The sequence below is a fragment of the Crassostrea angulata genome, chromosome 2 (genome assembly GCF_025612915.1).
Source record: "Crassostrea angulata isolate pt1a10 chromosome 2, ASM2561291v2, whole genome shotgun sequence".
Classification (NCBI taxonomy): domain Eukaryota; kingdom Metazoa; phylum Mollusca; class Bivalvia; order Ostreida; family Ostreidae; genus Magallana; species Magallana angulata.
This window is the reverse complement of record NC_069112.1, coordinates 45,758,263-45,777,942: the sequence shown is the minus strand read 5'-3', so window position 1 is coordinate 45,777,942 and position 19,680 is coordinate 45,758,263. Positions and strand designations below refer to the sequence as shown.

The 19,680-nt window shown below is 31.8% G+C and overlaps 1 protein-coding gene across 1 annotated transcript; it reads left to right on the top strand.

The window, feature by feature from the left end:
* The first annotated feature begins 2,980 nt into the window (after nt 1-2,980).
* On the top strand, nt 2,981-19,648 carry LOC128171063 (cell death abnormality protein 1-like). The gene is made up of 12 exons (XM_052836824.1): nt 2,981-3,112; nt 4,478-4,511; nt 5,371-5,463; nt 6,730-6,957; nt 11,792-12,043; nt 12,956-13,093; nt 13,828-13,965; nt 14,199-14,339; nt 14,679-14,816; nt 16,444-16,541; nt 17,086-17,196; nt 18,996-19,648. Exons 3-11 carry the CDS (start codon nt 5,412-5,414, stop codon nt 17,191-17,193), a joined length of 1,293 nt encoding a protein of 430 aa, XP_052692784.1. The 5' UTR covers nt 2,981-3,112; nt 4,478-4,511; nt 5,371-5,411; the 3' UTR covers nt 17,194-17,196; nt 18,996-19,648.
* The last annotated feature ends 32 nt before the right edge of the window (nt 19,649-19,680 follow it).

Genomic DNA, 19,680 nt, shown 5'->3' with positions numbered 1-19,680 from the left:
TTGAAGAAGATACTCATGTAGCTGAGGTTAGTGATATTGTGTAGAGCTATACAGAGCAAAACCTAACCATTATAATAATCTAAATGTAGAAATTCTCTAACGACCTTAAATATAAGAAGGTAATAGTATGATTTATCAAAACAAATAAAATATTTCAAGAAGACCCTGCACAGTTTTAACATTTTAGTTAAATATTGTTAAAAGTAATGGTATGACTAATAGCATCGGTAAAAAAAAAATTATGAAAAATGAAAGCAGATGTAATTTCTGAAAATTATTCATATTGCTTAAACAGACTTGTCTCACATTTATTTTTTCGTACTTTGATCTATAAAGCAAGCATTTTTTTTTTTTTAATACACATTTAGTTATACATGATGCGTAGTTTTTATTGAATACTTTGAATCAACAACATATTTGAATAATATTGTAAAAAAGCTGCAAGCGCTAACAATAAACAATTCATTTAATTGGACTGGCGCATTCTATTTTATTCATTTAAATATTTGTTGCTGTACCAAGGCTCTATCTATCTATATATCTATCTATCTATCTATCTACCTATCTATCTATCTATCTATCTATCTATCTATCTATCTATCTATCTATCTATCTATCTATCTATCTATCTATCTATCTATGATTGTTTTTAAGCCACCACAACAACCCCAAAAACAATTTGATCAACGTTAATTGTGCACTAAATTACATCTGTTTGAGTGGTAGATTCATTGAAACGAAACTGTGTCCATTTCTTTTAAATATAACGTATTGATACATGTAAGGTCGCCTTAACGCACATCACTATAACGTGTGTCAATATTTATCTTAGTTTTATCCGTGCACACAACCTGCTGGCATCAATGGAGGAAAAAATATGTTTGAAACATAGTTTTTGATAGAATTCAAAAGAAATTTCGAGCAATGGTTTTTAAAGAAGCATTTATTTTATATCAAAACTGCTGGTGTTATATAAACGACATATATGAGTTGTAAAAGACGGGTAAAAGACGGGTGAATGTTTATTCATTTCGACTATTTTGACTAAAGTATAGAATCCTGCTTGACTTTGCGCATGATGCAACTTCCTGGATGGTGCTTTGTCTGTTTTTCAACATGTGAAACCCACGTATATTTGGTGGTGGGTATGTTTACTCTCGATTATCTATGTTAGAAGCCGCATAAGCAGTTATTTTTCTGATCAAAAGTTGTTCATGAAGCATTTTACTATAATTTCTCTTTCATAAATTATATGCTGAGAGTATAGTTGATTAAAGCTGTTTAGTAACATATAATAAAATAGTTCCTTGTCTGAGACCTTAAGATGGCCTGCAGAGTTAAAATGAAAATCTGATATTTTAATGCATAGAATCTTACTTATTTAGAATAGACAAACGTAGTCAAGACTTTAAAAAAAGCTGAAAACCGAAAAGGGGTTAAATAAATAAACACCAATAAACCAGATATTACCGTATATCCGGTAATTTTTGCAATGATGTCATTTTAGCTTTTTTCGCGATGTCTTTTGAATTGCAAATTATTGAATACACAGAAATTATGTTCTGTATTATTTTCTATACGAAACTATTCAAATCGCAAAAATGACTGGCGCAAATTAAAAATGTTACACATTATCCCCGATATTCGCAAATTTTGTGGCACACAAAAAACCCCGGATATACAGTATTTCATTTCTAAAGTGATGGTCTTATGCACCCACTTAAGATGCAGTTTTGTTAAAAAAGTATTTATCATTTGACAGACATACGTCTAGAAAGTATATAGCATATTGTTATTTCTGTTTTTAGCAGATTCATCTGAAAGTTTAGATATTTACCTTCAAAATTAATATATCATAGAAAGATAATAATTCCCGTAGGAGAATCGTACTTTAATGTAATGTACGTATTTATCGTATAGGAAATATATATATTTAAAAAAAAAACTATCGAGTTTAATTCAGACAGGTAATTTTTCTATAGGACATTTTTAAAATGTTCCTATAATTGGATTTTAAAATCCTATAATTGGGAGTTTCGTTCAAATTCGATCGGAATAAAAATTCCTAGGGGAAGTTGTTTTATTCCGGCAAAATTGTTTCCGATGAGAAAACAATATATTGCTGTGACGTGAAAGGCGGGATACATAAATAACAAACGTAAGGTGTTTATAAACTCCCTATGCAATGGTCTATCATGTGTTGTATTATAATTTTTCTATACATGCAGCTTAGACGGGTATAAAATATTCTTACCTTGATACGGGTATAATTTTCTAGAACAGTGCTTAATCTTAAGGTATTGTAAATCCTTAAAACATTTGTGTAATAGAGCTAATATTGCAAGATCCTTTTTAAGCAATTTTAACTCAGCAAGGGAAGCTGTTATGTAATAATTTATAAGATTTCTAGTTCTAGCATAAAAAACCCCAAACAAACCAAATTTTTAAAGCATTTATGAATTCGGACATTTACTCTGCAAAACTTAAAGTTTGATAGACTGCGAAACACGGGGAATGTATTTATAATAAGTGTATAATCAGTTAATACAACGCAGATGCATTAAACAAACGTCTTTGCATGTTTTCTCGTAGTACATTCATTGTGTTTCTCCTTAGCTTGTTTTTATATTTATCATTTGTGTACATATTCACACTCTTGCTTTTAAAAATAAGCACACCTATTTTTACAAATCGATTGTTTTGTTCTGTTTCATTTTTTTTTTTGAGGGGGGCTGTTTATTTTGCTTTGTTTGTTTTAATAAAAGTTTATTTGTTTCTGCATTATTGTGCCACTGTACATTAATTTCTTTTCTAATATAGTTAAATGAATAATTCTATAAATCTTATATGACAATAATGGATGCCTTACTTTTCACATCCACAGATTGTAGCTATTACATAAACAAAACCAGTCTGTGTAAAATTGGCGTGCACTTAGCGCATTTGCAGCGGATAAAATTATTGACCTTGACATTAGAACGTTAAAAACATACATATCGCGTGCAGCAGAGAATCTCTCGCAGGAAATAGTTTTGCTCATCGTGTTTTGATAAAATGTGGCATCTGACTGAATGATCAGGAACTGAGAAAAGAAAGATACTTAAGTTTTAAGGTAATTATCCATACGTCACAAAACAACGTCTGACGTAATTCACGCGTTATTACGTTTTTTCCGTGCCCGATCTAATCGAAACCTAACGCTACGGTGTACATGTGTTTCAAAACAAAAAAATCAAGCTGATCTAGAAATTAATTCAAAACAAATCTATTAAAAATCCTGAAAACTGCAATCAATTAGCTTATTACTCAGCGAAATGAAAATTTGACTGGGTTGTGTCGATTGAGCACTAGTTTTGAAAATATAGACCGCTTACTTTTGTCCTGCATAAACATCAATTCATTACAAGGCTGAACTTAATCCAATTCTTTGAACACTAATCCCTGAAAGTCCATAAACATCCAAAATGAAATCCTGACCGAGATCTATATATATTCCAGTGCATAAATAAGGGAGATAAATACACAAGGGGAAATAATTTGACTTATTTCATCTTTATCCTATATTCGCTTAGCAACGAGCATAGATATATTTTCAACAACAAAAAATGTTTTTAGAATTAAAATCATGCGCTGAAGAAAAGTTATTTCATTTTAAAAACAGGCTTTAAAACCATTAAAAAAAGGTTGAATAGAGGTTCTGTCTTAAAGGCATATCAGGTAGTTAGCATTATCCACGCGTGTGACTGCAATTTCTAAATACCGATCTCGATCCATAATACTTACCGATATCCAAAGATACAATCTTTTGCGGTTTAAATAATACAGATTAATCAACAGTTTGTTTAAATCATGTTTTCTTATTAACAATAATTTTAACATATTTTTTTAGAATGATGAAATAATAAACCTATGCACAATTTAAATTTTACGGATCTTTTTTCAAAATATATATTTTAATGATTTTTACCCAAAATACGCCCATTGTGATCTTGAAAAGGCCGGTCCCTTGGGTAAATTTATTTCCAATTGATTAAGGGCGTAAAGGTTTAAATAATATCAAAATTTTAGAAAATTCTGTACGTAAATAAAATTATAAGAGCTTAAATTCTCTTTGAAAATTTATTTCATTTTATCTCATTTGTATGCGGATTTATCTTTTTTTGATAAATAAGCAAGTGTAACATAAAAATTTTTGATTTGAAATAATAATTCCTTTATTTTACATAGGATATAAGTCAAAAAATGATTTTGTGAAATTCAAATTTCAGGCTTAGGCTTATATTCTTTATGTATGAAAAAGCGCCATTTTCCGCAATCGGTTCTATTTTTAGCAACGACCCTAGCTCTTATAATACCGATGGACTACCCAACAGGGTAAAATTTGATGAGAAGATATCCTCAGTTACATGTTTGAAAAATATGAAAAAATTCTGTACGCATTTTATTTATCTAGTGGGGTATGGACCATTACCTTAAGCCTTTCGTTTTTTAACACTGAGTCAGGTGCTAAGGTAAGATTTATTTTTCATAGACAAATAGTCATCTATGGTGAGCATCTCTATTTTCAGGTTTTGTTGTTTTCTTTTTATTAGGCATTCATGTTTTTACAAACGGATAAAGTGTAATATTGCTTTCAAAAATAATATCACTGGTTCACACGGAATAGGCTTCTTCCACTAAGTCAACTGAAATGTAACTCAAATGTAACTGAATGGAGACCTGAATGACACAGGTATGTCATTAGTCACACTAATCTTTCAGACCTTTTGGTTTACTGAATGACAGAGGTCCAATCCGTGTTAACGACCGTAACTAAACAAATGTAAAGTAACAGGGCTTCTTAATGCAACAAACCACTATACACACTGTGTATCTCACAAATGCAGGATAATAAATACATGTATATTGTTGCTCTTTGCAATTGACATACATGTAAGTTAGCAAGCTATCTGTGTCCGAATGATTTAAAATCAACAAATATTGGAATCATCTTAGTATTAATAGAAAAGTATATGGTCATATAGTATATGTTATCGAACTCAGTGTTGTTTTTTTTTTAATATAAGGTCTTTGATATATTTTGAAATTTATGTAAATGGTAATGATAAAATTAATTATATGCCTCAAGTTTATTGCCACCTTTGATTTATATCTGCTGAAGATTAAATCGGTATTTGCAAGACTCTTCGATGATTTAAAATATTACAAACTTGCATGTACACTGAATTTGAAATGGTACAAGGTAATACATGTACAAGCAAGTTTGTGTTAAGTGTGCAGCGAGAGAAATTATGTTTTTGATTTCATGATTTTTTTTCATAAATAGTATATATATAACTTGTTGTTGTTTGTTTTCTCCTTTCTTTGCAGATATTTGATCATCGTGTATATGAAATGATTCCTGAAGTACCATGCTAATGAATTTGATAATGTTTGCCCTACCATGTGTAGCATACACCTACGGTTTGTCTATTGATATAAATTATAGTATGGGTTCGTTATTGTGATGCCTTAAAATTTGTGTCCCTTGTCACAATACATGGCAAAAGGAATCAATGATAAATTGATATCTAGATTATTTTTCTAGTATTTTAGAGGAAAATATTCTTAATGCGAGCAATAGAAGTTCATATATTAATTCATATTATAAGGCAATGAACTTGCTTATGCTTGGACAAGAACAACTGTGACGTGTTCATAACAAAATATTGATCATGTATGAACATATATAAGCAATACATTAAACACACACACACACACACACACACACACACACACACACACACACACACACACACACACACACACACACACACACACACTCTCTCTCTCTCTCTCTCTCTCTCTCTCTCTCTCTCTCTCTTGTGTATTGGTTTATTGTTTGACTCAATAACTAGTTATTGGTTGTTATGAATTGAAAATATTTTCGGGAATAAAATACAAACTGTCAGTGCGCTTATTTATATGTACTTTGAATATTTCTTATCTACAAAACTCGATAATAGCGAATTTTAAAAGACCATAGACAAGAACTTTGTTATAGAAGTAAAATTTCATATATAACCAAAACGAGGTCGTACAAAATCGTTTAGCGCATTCATCAATAAATAATTAGCTGACAACACTTCAAACTACCCTATTTTATGAAGAAAAAAATATAATCGTAATTCCTATAAAAAAATGTCAACAATAGTTTTTCACTTTAATGTGAAAAAAGTGAAATGTGAAAATGTATTGTATTTTAAATATCATTTTTTTTGTATTCAAAATTCAATGTATTGTCATAAAAATTTGCAATGCAAATTATTTTATAACGAGTACAATACGGTAAAGTGGATTTGCTATATTTGCACATGTAATGTTTGGTTTTTACTGTGGATATATCTATATTTATTGTTTTATAACACACATATTCATTATTGAGAAAATAACCTTTTTGAATGTTTGCTTCCTTTTCTTCTCTCAATAAAGCAATTTTTTCTAAAACTCAATCTTCCTTACTTTCCGATCACTCTTATTTTTGTTCATTTTTTCTATTCAAGGGAACACTCTAACATGTAAACAGATCGGTCTAATATCGAATCGATTCTTTGTTAACTTCCATTTGAACGTGTTGGTGCTTTAAAATATGGGAAGAAACTTCGTCATTCAGATTAAACCATGTGGGGGTATGATATGCAATGCCAGTTTGTTTCATTAAATACCACCCTGGTTTGATTTTGTTTTTAGAGAACATTGCTTTACATAAGATTGCTTGGCAGTTACACCCATACAACCCTCACATTGGGAACGCATCCAACGCTGTTGATGGATTCAAAACAAACTTTTCGGCTTTTGGGGGCCAGTGTACACTATCTGCAGATGGTCAGTATGAAGCTGTGTGGCGTGTTGACCTTGGAGCCGTTCTAGGGATCCATCACATCACTATATATTACAGGACCGGCAATTATCCATGGGGTATGTATCATCAGGTCTAATCGACCCTCTTCTATATTTTATAATAAATTTGATATAAAAATAAATTATTTATTCTATCTTAAAATTTGCAATTTCAATCTAACATCGTCAAGAAAATTCCTAAGTTAATCCTTTCTTTATCGCAGAATAATGATTAACACGTATTTTAGCTTAAAGCCAAAAAGTTAAGAAGTTAGGTACATATTCACACATTTTGATTGCACGTTAAATTCCATTTTATTTATCAACAAATAGCCTTTACGCGAAGCCACGCAATGCGATTAACAAATTCTTTTGATGTCCTCTTGACTCAATTAGTGTCAGGTCATCGGATTAAGTTTCTTTGTTAGACCTGCTCTTTTAGGTATCTTTTCTGTGAGAGGCCCCCGATAGGTAATTTGGGTATATGTATCTGTATATGTTTTTGTTGTTCTGATAATTCCCCCTTTGTTGAACCCTACGTCGACCAGGCTGATTTTTTGTATCCAGTGCCCAGCGCGTCACTTTTTGCTGGACACTCAAGAATAAACTACGTAAACTTTATTAAAGAAGCCTTGGTCATTATTTCATTATTTCATTATATACATTGTTTATTCAGGTTGCTTAATTTGTCACAAAATGTTAGTAAGGTCTTTGTTAAAATGCATTCAACGATTCATTTTAACTATCATTAACAAATATACTTGTGATTCCGTAAATCTATTTTATTCTGTTAATTTCAAAATTAGTAAGTTAAAATATTAATTTATTTTCTTTGGTTATTTTATTTCCGGAAAAACGCGCATGGCGTGATAAATACTTGTCACCCGGGATTTTCTTTGCTTATCTGGTGACAACTGAAATAATGACCAAGGCTTCTTTAATAAAATTTACGTAGTTTATTCTTGAGTGTCCAGCAAAAAGTCATAAGTTATTATAAGACATATAAAAACATAAGTAGTAAAACAATGAGTCTTTGCACTGAAAACAATATGCAACAAAATCTTAAAGTTAAGATATTTACTGACCACATCAATTAGAACCTATGATTCACATGTGCACATAATATCAAATGACAATAGATGTTTCAATACACTAAACAATCACTACAAAAATGGGGGAAATTAACTTAAATGGAGAACTCGCTTGACCATGATGAGGTACACTATTTATAAAGAACAAAGCTAGGGTGTTTTGACAAACATTTGATAAGAACAAATAAGCAATCTAGATCCTTAATAATGAGAATAATTATCTGTTGGAGCCTTGTAATAATCATGGAATGGGACTAAGAAATAGAAAACCTATCTATGCAAATAACACCTAGAAGTATACAAGTTTCAGTAGTCAAAGACATAAGTGCACATGTACCTGACTATAAAAACAAACAAAACTACAACGATTGCTACAAAAATGCTAAAACATAGTATTAAAAGACATATCAACACTTACACATTGTTCTGGGAACAATCGGTCAATGCAAATAATGTAAAAACACATATTTCGAGGAAAATATCCTGTCAGCGTACAACTTTCCATTTGTGCGGAAACATAAACACATTATATAAACTCTAAACCGGTCACGTGACAATATCCGGAATGTGAAATAGCAATTTTACAAATGTTGAGTAAATTAGCTTTCTGAATCTCAAAAAGACACAAGAGTTGTAATTGAATAATAATCAATATCCTATCCTTGAATTATCATTTAAAATGATAAGTTAGTTAATTTAAGACTTATCACGCCATGCGCGTTTTTCCGGAAATAAAATTACCAAAGAAAATAAATTAATATTTTAACTTACTAATTTTGAAATTAACAGAATAAAATAGATTTACGGAATCACAAGTAATTTTGTTAATGATAGTTAAAATGAATCGTTGAATGCATTTTAACAAAGACCTTACTAACATTTTGTGACAAATTAAGCAACCTGAATAAACAATGTATATTCATGCTTTCTTTGAAAATATTGTACAAAGTGCATGGAACAAAATAAACACAAATAAATCAAAATATAAAATTGTAAGTTGCATATTTATAAATGGTATACATAAAAATAAAACTATAGTTTCCTACCTGAAATAATGACCAAGGCTTCTTTAATAAAGTTTACGTAGTTTATTCTTGAGTGTCCAGCAAAAAGTGACGCGCTGGGCACTGGATAAAAAAATCAGCCTGGTCGAGGTAGGGTTCAACAAAGGGGGAATTATCAGAACAACAAAAACATATACAGATACATATACCCAAATTACCTATCGGGGGCCTCTCACAGAAAAGATACCTAAAAGAGCAGGTCTAACAAAGAAACTTAATCCGATGACCTGACACTAATTGAGTCAAGAGGACATCAAAAGAATTTGTTAATCGCATTGCGTGGCTTCGCGTAAAGGCTATTTGTTGATAAATAAAATGGAATTTAACGTGCAATCAAAATGTGTGAATATGTACCTAACTTCTTAACTTTTTTGGCTTTAAGCTAAAATACGTGTTAATCATTATTCTGCGATAAAGAAAGGATTAACTTAGGAATTTTCTTGACGATGTTAGATTGAAATTGCAAATTTTAAGATAGAATAAATAATTTATTTTTATATCAAATTTATTATAAAATATAGAAGAGGGTCGATTAGACCACCGCGTAAATTTTACGTTGCTAGGGTATTCTTCTGGATCTGTATATCCGCCGTGTGCAGTACGGACGGGGTGAGGGAATGTTGGCGTCGAGGGTATAAGGTATAAGGTTGTGGCGCGCTGTGGGCCGTAAAGTAAAAACGGAGGGTAGGTTTGCCGTATTCCCGAAGGTCCACCAGTATACAGTTCCAGAGAAATAAACCAAGTGATGAAAGATTCCGTGTTTATTGGACGAGATTCAACGATGGCAACATTATAACAATTTAACAGACAGACATTTTACAAACAAGTCGGATATGGCCAGTAGTGGCCTCCGGACTCAAGACTCTGGGTGAGTCGGACGTGGCCGAGGCTGGCCGTCGTATTCCAGACTGCCGATTGACAATTGTACATAATTATTTATAAGAATCTGAACAATGAGTATAAATTGACAGGTGATGACATAAGTAAGCTGAGTGAAAGGTTCACATATGTAAAATAATTAAATAAACTCAATGAGTCTTTGATGTCCAAGACATGAAAAACTGATAATTGCACAATGTTGTTTTAAGAGATTAACAGTCCTTGAGACATGGCACTCTGTTTCTTTGAAATCACATATAGAGTCCGAAAAGTGTCAATCACTAAATCAACTTGTAACTTTGTAAGAAATAAATTGTGAGAAAGTATTACGAAACAGATGTTGAATTTTAAAAGTAAAGTCCAAAATAAAGTTATAATTAAACAGTGAATTTTGCACGGTGATAGTTTCCCACCGCTCCGGGGAAAACACGTCCTCGTGTTTTGAATGGAAATTTCACATTTCTTCCTCTGTTCTTTGATTTTCATACACCGGTGACGGACGTCTGAGGACAGCTGAAGTTTCTACAGTTGACCGTTGTTTCCTAGTGATGAACAGAGAAAACTTTCTGCATAGTTCATGGTGGCTGGAACCTTTTGTTGTCCATCGTTGTTACGTTGAGTCGATGTTCAATGGGGGAACTCGCTGGCTGAAGAGGTCCAGGATCTGACTACTGCAAAATATATGCAGCAGCCCCGGGCGTTGTTGTTACCCTTAGGATTCATCCACCAATTGTGACCGCGTAGATTTTACGGTGCTAGGGTATTCGTCTGAAGCTGTATATCCGCCGTGTGCAGTACGGACGGGGTGAGGGAATGTTGGCGTCGAAGGTATAAGTAGTATAAGACTGAGGCGCGCTGTGGGCCGTAAAGTAAAAACGAAGGGTAGGTTTGGCGTATTCCCGAAGGTCCACCAGTATACAGTTCCAGAGAAATAAACCAAGTGATGAAGGATTCCGTATTTATTGGACGAGATTCAACGATGGCAACATTATAACAATTTAACAGACAGACATTTTACAAACAAGTCGGATATGGCCAGTAGTGGCCTCCGGACTCAAGACTCTGGGTGAGTCGGACGTGGCCGAGGCTGGCCGTCGTATTCCAGACTGCCTATTGACAATTGTACATAATTATTTATAAGAATCTGAACAATGAGTATAAATTGACAGGTGATGACATAAGTAAGCTGAGTGAAAGGTTCACATATGTAAAATAATTAAATAAACTCAATGAGTCTTTGATGTCCAAGACATGAAAAACTGATAATTGCACAATGTTTTTTAAGAGATTAACAGTCCTTGAGACATGGCACTCTGTCTCTTTGAAATCACATATAGAGTCCGAAAAGTGTCAATCACTAAATCAACTTGTAACTTTGTAAGAAATAAATTGTGAGAAAATATTACGAAACAGATGTTGAATTTTAAAAGTAAAGTCCAAAATAAAGTTATAATTAAACAGTGAATTTTGCACGGTGATATATGTATCATAATTGTATGTCCATCTTTCTGAATTTTAGAAACTAAGCTCAAATACCTGTTTGTTGTTAGCATTGATTTTTTTCCTCTAAACATCACCATAAATCAACTTGATTTCACTTCGTTTTTTATGTGACAATGTCTCTCAGAAATATCGTTCATGTAAGTAAAACATTACTGAAGAAAGAATTTTTTAAGGACCTTACCTTTTTAAAGTTATATAATTCTCGCTTTCTCACTATGCAAACAAACATACAAACACTGACATTATTTTAAGCTATATGACATCAAACTTTAGATACATAGAAGGTTATAGTGAAGTTTATAGTATATAGAATATGTTTGGTCGTTTGTTTTACCGGACTTTGTCTTTAAAATGGTAAATATTTTTTTTTCTTAGGTCCTGATAATGGGTTTACCACCAGATTCTTAGGATTTTCTGTGTACATATCAAATACAACTGACAAAGAGAACGGGGTTCTCTGTTTTAAGGACGACACGTTTACTAGGTACACCATCCCAGCTGTGATAACATTGAACTGTACTAACCACGGTAGATACGTCATCTACTACAACAACAGGACATCAAGCAGCATTCCACCTGACTACTCAATATATGCTCACAACGAACTGTGTGAGTTCGAAGTATATGGTAAGATATGGTCATCATTTGAAGCGTTCTAATTCGTATTTCTATTCATTTATATATATTGCTAAACCACAAACTTAGTAAAAAAAATGTTTGATCAACACTTCTAAATTTAATTAAAAAAGTCAAATGTTTATAGCATTAAATCTGGATCTTGTTACTTACATCATGTTTATAATTTTCAAAATAACGGTCAATACAGACAAGAGAGATTCAGATTATTGCAGGATATCGGTATTCAATGTATTACACACTGCCTTCTTAATCATACGTGTATCGTTATTATTTGTTTCTTAATACAGTAGTCAGTAATTATCGTTAATGGTGTGAGCAAAGAACAGAAAATACGAAGAAAAGAAAACAAGAAGAAACATATTTTTTCTCCATAGTAACTCCCCTCCCTCAACCACCCAACCACCCCCTCCCCCCCCCCAAAAAAAAACAAAAAAACAAAAACAAAAACAAAAACAAAGCCCCCCCCCCCCCCCCCCAAAAAAAAAAAAAAAAAAAAAAAAGAAAAGAATAAAAACGAAAAAAGCAAACTTTCCCGAAAAAAAAGAAAAAATAGAAAGGAAAAAAGCAAACTTCCCCCCAAAAAATACAAATGATGATATTGGGTTCAAGATAACTCAGAGATAACGTCTGTGCATACTGACACAAGCCAACAATATCTCTTATGAGAGACGTTTTTGCCTTGTGAACTTCTTTAATTTCGTACCATTGTCTGCTGTAAGAAAATGTCAATTGACTTTGATGGTCTAGTGTGAAACAGCGGGGTAATGTTTTTGCAAAATATTAAAAAAACAAAACATAGTATGCTTAGAAACATTTGAGCATTTTATAAAACTAATGTAATAACAGATGATTCACAAGGTATAAGTACAATCTATCATTTTACATGTATTGATATTTAAGGTTGTCCAACTCCTAATTGCTATGGCGAAGATTGTTCTCAATCGTGCCAAGATCAGTGTATGGACAGCCGGTGTCACATAGAGACTGGTGATTGCTTTGGATGCAAAGTTGGATATCAGGGTCCTACCTGTGATCAACGTACGTACAGGTACACTTGTACCATGTGTTAAAAATAAATAAAAAAACATTTGCGTCAAGTTTTTAACCCAAATTTATGTTCTTTTTTATTACAAAAATTCAATCTTAAAAGAAAACTTCATCACAAATGATTTAACAATTCAAGGTTCTTAAAATCACGATCATGGTTACTTCACAGTTTTATTTAACATAATGGACAACTTATTTTTTAGGAGTCGTCGGTCCTATAACACAACAGGCCGTGTAGACAAATTATGCGGCGCTAACGCGCGATATTGAATATATCTGCATGGTCTGGTGGGTTATAGGGCTGATGGTAAACAAAATAAGGCATTCAATGCTTATATTTATATCATTTTAACTTCTTCTTTTGTAATGTGGTTTATATTTCAAAATTACTGTATAACCATAAGTGTAAGTTCAAAATAATGGAAGAGCCTGTGTTACAGCCAACATCGTTAACTTGTGATGTTGCACACGAACAGTGATCTATGTGTGCAACGTCATAATAAAACTCATCATACAATCTTCCAGAATCCTTTGATTGTTACAGTCTTATTATCATGGTGGACACATATCATACACTTTACTTGCAAAGAGTATGTGGAATGTAAATCATAGATTATAGCAACATCGACATATAGTAATTTTTTTCATCACCTAATATAACTTATGCTACATGTATGGCTATTGTTTTGATTTTAAGTTTTAACTCTAATTTTTGCGCATTACAGCTTGTCAGAAAAACACGTATGGTTACGGATGTTCAATGATCTATGGGCTTTGTGTGAATGGAGAACAGTGTTACCATGTCAACGGAACTTGTCATAATGGTTGTGAGGCTGGCATTTACGGGAGTCATTGTCAAATGGGTATTTCACTGGCATTGAAATGAAACATACCCCCCAAAAAGGCGGAACAAAAAAGAAAATCACTGTTGTAGTCATCCACATAAATGTACAATCTAACAAGAACTGAACTATTACTTCCACTTTAACAGAATAATTTTCAAAAGGGTTTGCATTCAAAGTATTGAAAATGAAATATCAGAAAAAATTGTCAGATTTTATTTTATTGTTACTTTCATTTTTTGGTGATTGCTTAGAATGCCCTCAAGGGTTATACGGAAGAAACTGTTCGAACAAATGCAGTGAAAAATGCTTCATATACAAGGATTGTAACATAAAGACCGGTGTCTGCTTCGGGGGATGCGCTGTAGGGTGGAAACCACCAATGTGTAATGAAGGTACATATATTTTGTTTACATCTATATCAACTGTCTATGATTTTCCTTTTAAAGTATTCCTCGTATATAGATCTTATTGATGCTATTCTTATTTTCTTAAAATTTTAATTTGTTTAAATTGACAAAATTTACCAATTTACCCATCAAATTTAATATTTAATTATCTAACTGGTCTAATGGGAAAAAATAAATGAAATTTTATGTTCCTATCTAATTTAAAACTTCATTAAAAAGAAATAAAAAGTTATTATTATAATTTAAGTAAACTTTTATAAAAACAACATACTGCATTTAACTTTTCCCAGTGAATTAGAAAAGATTATTTTATGATTTCCATAGAATGTGATGACGGAACATTTGGAACAAATTGCAGCAATTACTGTGGTCATTGTCATCAAGGACAGTCATGTGACGTGGAGACGGGAGCGTGCCCAAATGGATGTGACTCAGGATACAAAGGGATCCACTGCAACGAGTGTAAATTATCAGTTATATGTATTTTAATTAGGTTTATATTGCAGAAATGTAAACGGAATAACAATCGCTATTTTCAGTTGGGATCTATTGCAAGAAGGATAATATATGTGTTTACTTTTTTCCGGTATCTAATACAACATAAATGGAAATGCAATACTATTTGCTTAAAATCTTTTTTTTACCAACATAAAAATGGAAATTCGAACACATGAATAAACTTATAATTGTTTTATAAAGTGAAGTTGCAAATCAATCTAACCGTTTGATACAAATTAATAAACTCTAAGGTTTTACTACCAACCATGAATTAAAATGCCCTTACATTTTCAATATGTTGCTATTTTTGCAGCGGTGTAAAACAATAGGCTTGACAAGTGGTCCATAAACACTATAATATGTTTAACAAGATCTGCCAAATTCCCACACGGGTTCATCTCAGAACGTACTTTTCATTTGGCACTACCGAAATGTTGTTTGTTTGATGGGAGTTTCCTTTTGTGATCGGCATCGGCATCGGCATCGGCCGATGACGATAGTGTCCATATGAAGCATCCGGCAACATTACTTTTTGCGCATGCATTGCCCTTTGCACTACTTCGTTAACTATCCAATAACAGCTTCATGTTTATTTTCAATTACATGCAGATTACCAAGAATAAATATTATAATGCGTCCACCTCACGATTTAAACATTTAATCATAAAAAAACAAACAATTAATTGTTTATATTTACATCGTACTTTTAACTAATAAATAAAGTGATTATAAAATGTAAGTGAAATTTACTAAATTACTGTTAATGTTGATAAGAACGTTAGCATAAAGAGACAGCAAGATCGTCTCTTGTGTAAGAATTGAGTCTGACATCATCATGATATTTTCCTGTAGCCTGTGATTTTCTTAAATTACTGTAGGTTTAGAGATATCGATAAACAGGGCGTGTTGATTTTAGTTCTCTCAGTTTCAGTCGCTATAGATTTTGACCAATCGATGAACGGGGCCTGTATATTTCAGTCTTGCTGTTTCTATAGATTTATGAATTAACTGTAAGTTTCTGAAAGAAGTACAGGGAATCATACTCGGTAGATGTAAATTTACAAAAATGTATATCCTATTTATCATGTTGGGTTTTTCTTCGCATTGCATGAAAATTTGCTGACGTATGAGATCACATACTAATAATCCCCTTTAAAAGGAAATTGTTTTTATTCCTAAAGCAAAGCGCAAAAATTGTGTGAAATAAATGATGAGACAGTTCATGCTATCGGGGCGCGAGTCAATGTTTGTTTTTGTTTTCATTTTCTAAGATTTATTGTCTCATTACTGAAAGGAATGGAATTCAAAGTCAAATGGAATTAAGTCGCAAATTTAATAAAATTAACTTAAAATACATTTTGGGTTAAAAACTAGAAATTCAATAGAGCTATTTATGACATACCTATAGAAACTTTCAAACTGGTTTTCTTTGTTATGTGTATGCATGTAGGTTGTACCGAGGTAACACATTATGGAATGTTTTTAAATATTGTATTTGAGTTTCGTATATAGCAGGTACATAAGCCATAGTTAGAGAAACAGAGGATTGTTTATGTCACTCCAATTTTTTTTTTTTACATTTTTTTTGTAGCATGTGCCCATTCATTCTACGGACCAAATTGCAGATTGAGGTGCAGCAACACCTGCATCAACCGGACATGTGATGCTGAGAAAGGCAGCTGTGATATGGTATAGAATAAAACATGCTAAAATTATAGATATTGGTTTTGTTTATTCAATTACACTATAATGATACAATAACTACCGTTACTATAAATATTTAAATCAACCATCGCTGATATTTTTTCTCAGAAGAATATGCCTTCGAAAAAGTCTTATCAAACGTATGCTTAACTATGGTGTTCATATATGTTATTTCATAGTTGAATTAAGGTGTTACACAAAATTGTGAACACTTATTCTTATTCATTTTTCATCAAAAAGTTAGATACTCATTATTATTCATCATGATATATAATACATGTATTAATGCTTTTCATAGATATAATTGAAACCTTTAATATTGAAAAAAAATCTTATCATGCAGTATTATTCAGAATAACAAAATTGCAATCTTATAAGAAGAAATTGTCGTAAATTCTAAACATGTCACTGATCAATACTGGCAGAAAAAAAGGTGAGATTATGTAGTATTACTCAGGTTCATGAAATTGCTTTTTTGATAAAAGAAATCATTTTCATCAATATTAAACATATCATGGTCTCTTGGCAGGTTCAAAACGAAATTGGCCACAAAAATAGCAGGGCATCTGATATTATTGGTGAATCCAGGGAAATCCTGTTTGCAGTGTTAACTGCTCTTGTTGTAGTATTTGTTTAGAAGGTTGGTAAATTAGTGCATTGCATTTATGTTCTAGTTAAAAAAAAATGCTGACAACATGTACTTGAATTCTGGCCTCAGGTTAATGAAACAATATTTGGCTTGAGAAAAATTTTTAGTCAGTCATAAAATGATTGTTAAATATTACTTGGCAACTATAATTTGTCATCAACAGCTTTATACTAGAACACTTGTAATACCATTTTAATTTTGTCATTGTTTTCAATCAATATACATTAAGAGACAATGTTTAATATTTGACATATATTTCACTGCTTCATGATCCTTGAGCATGATTGTAGTGCACCAATCTCAAACAAAGAAGCCTATCTATTATTTATGTCTAGACATGGTCTTTTTTAAAATATGAATATTAATGCATGCTTAGCAGACGGCTATTTGAAATACACTGCATACATGTATTTTTCATTTCTTGTTATAATTGGAATACCTTACTGTTTTTGGATGCTACTACCGTCTATGTTCTTCCATGTCTTCGATAACAACAATTAATGGTTATAATGTTCAAGATTATTTTAACAACAGTCTATATGTTATATTAATGTTGATAATTAGCTATCAAAGTATTGACGTTATGTTTGACCATCGTGACCTTTATTAAATATAAGGTTTATAAAATTTTCTGTGCAAATATTAAAAGCATGATACTTGATCAGTTCTTATGTAGTATAATTGAAAAAAACCCATGCATTTTACAGTTACTGTACATTATATCTAAAAACCACTGTAATATAATGTAAGAATTTTCAAACGAAAATCAACAACGCTTAACGGTGTCTAAACAAATTTCAAACGAAAATCAACAACGCTTATCGGTGTCTAAACATATTCATTTTGATAAAAAAGGTAACGTCATGACTGCCATTACTCTGTTATTAAAATAAGATAGGCAAAATGCAGCGAAAACGTTTATATAATACCATCATAATTATATGAATATTGGACAGTGGACACCAACCAAAAAAATCGGAGATAAAGTTACTTTAATTGACCTCCAACCTTTTGTGTTGGCCTTCGATATTGATTTTCAAAAAGCCTAAACACACGTCACATTGCTGTTATGATTAACGGTATTCATTCTTTAGGAAAACCATTTTTACATTAATTAGCAATAAATACGCATTAACAATTACATTAAGATCAAACAAAACTCATTTTACTGTATTTTTCGAAATGATAAAACTCGGTAGTACGTGTTCTTTCTAAGTTTAGAAAGTTACAATGTTATCTATATTTTACTTAAGAAATCAATATTCAAATTAACTTTATGGAAATATTGCCCCTACATTGTATATTTGAGAAAAAAAATATTTCAGAAGTTACGACCACTTTAAACGAATATACATTTGTTTGATGACATTACCATATTTAGTGTGTCTCTAAGGGTATGTAGGATAAATTTAAGGCGATTTAAAATATGATAGTTCTTATTGTGAAAAAATACCCCATTAAAATAAGGCAAATGTCTTAAGACATTCTTTTTCAATAACAAATAAGTCAAATATCACAAATAAAAAAAAACAAAAAACATTAAATGAATATTTCAGTTTGATAAACAGTACCCTTCATTTTTTTTTGTTGGTGATGTTAAAATCACATTGGATAGCGTGCTATTCACTCGGCTTATTGTTTAATAAAGTCGTTAAACGTGACTTATGACCAATTGGTAGCCTTTTGCATCTTGTAGTCATATTTCAGTTGTTTTTAGTTGACTGAATTGGTGGTGTTCATACTGTTTTAAATAACAATATATAATTCTTTTGTTTTATGAATTTTTTTAGGATTGAGTTGAACTAATCGATAAAAAAAATTCTCGACTTTCTACACAACAGGTAAACAATTGTATACATCGAAATTCAAGACTGGAGGACAGCGAGAATGATTACAATGATGGAAAGATACAGAATCGAACATCAAACTCCTCCTTTTGTTCCTAATTTTAAAAGCCTGTGTAAAAATAAGCAAAACAATATCATGCGTATTACGAATGATATATTCTTAGAGTCGGGGCTCAATGTTGTTTGTACATTATTTAAGGAATAAGGACTCATTCTGTATTATGAGTGGTAATTTCGGTCGGGTCGTGGTCAAATCCGATAAAGTCCGATAACGCCCGAAGGGCTTTATGATAGATTTGACCACGCCCCGACCGAAATTATCACCTCATAATATTCGAAGAATGATTCCTGATTACTTATATTATTTGCAATTTGTACATTTGAAAGCAATATTGTATCAAAACCATTAATTTATGAAGCACATGGTATGTATTCGTACGCGGCGCAGCCAATACCGTTTTTCGATTATGCTATAAGACACGACCATTTTGTGTCACTCATGTTTTATGAAGTTATTGGGTTTTAGTGTTCAAAATTGATTCGTGATGTTATCGAAGACAAGGACAGTTGAAAATGTAAATATAGTTATATATTTTTGGAGAATTCATGGATTTTATTCAATACCATC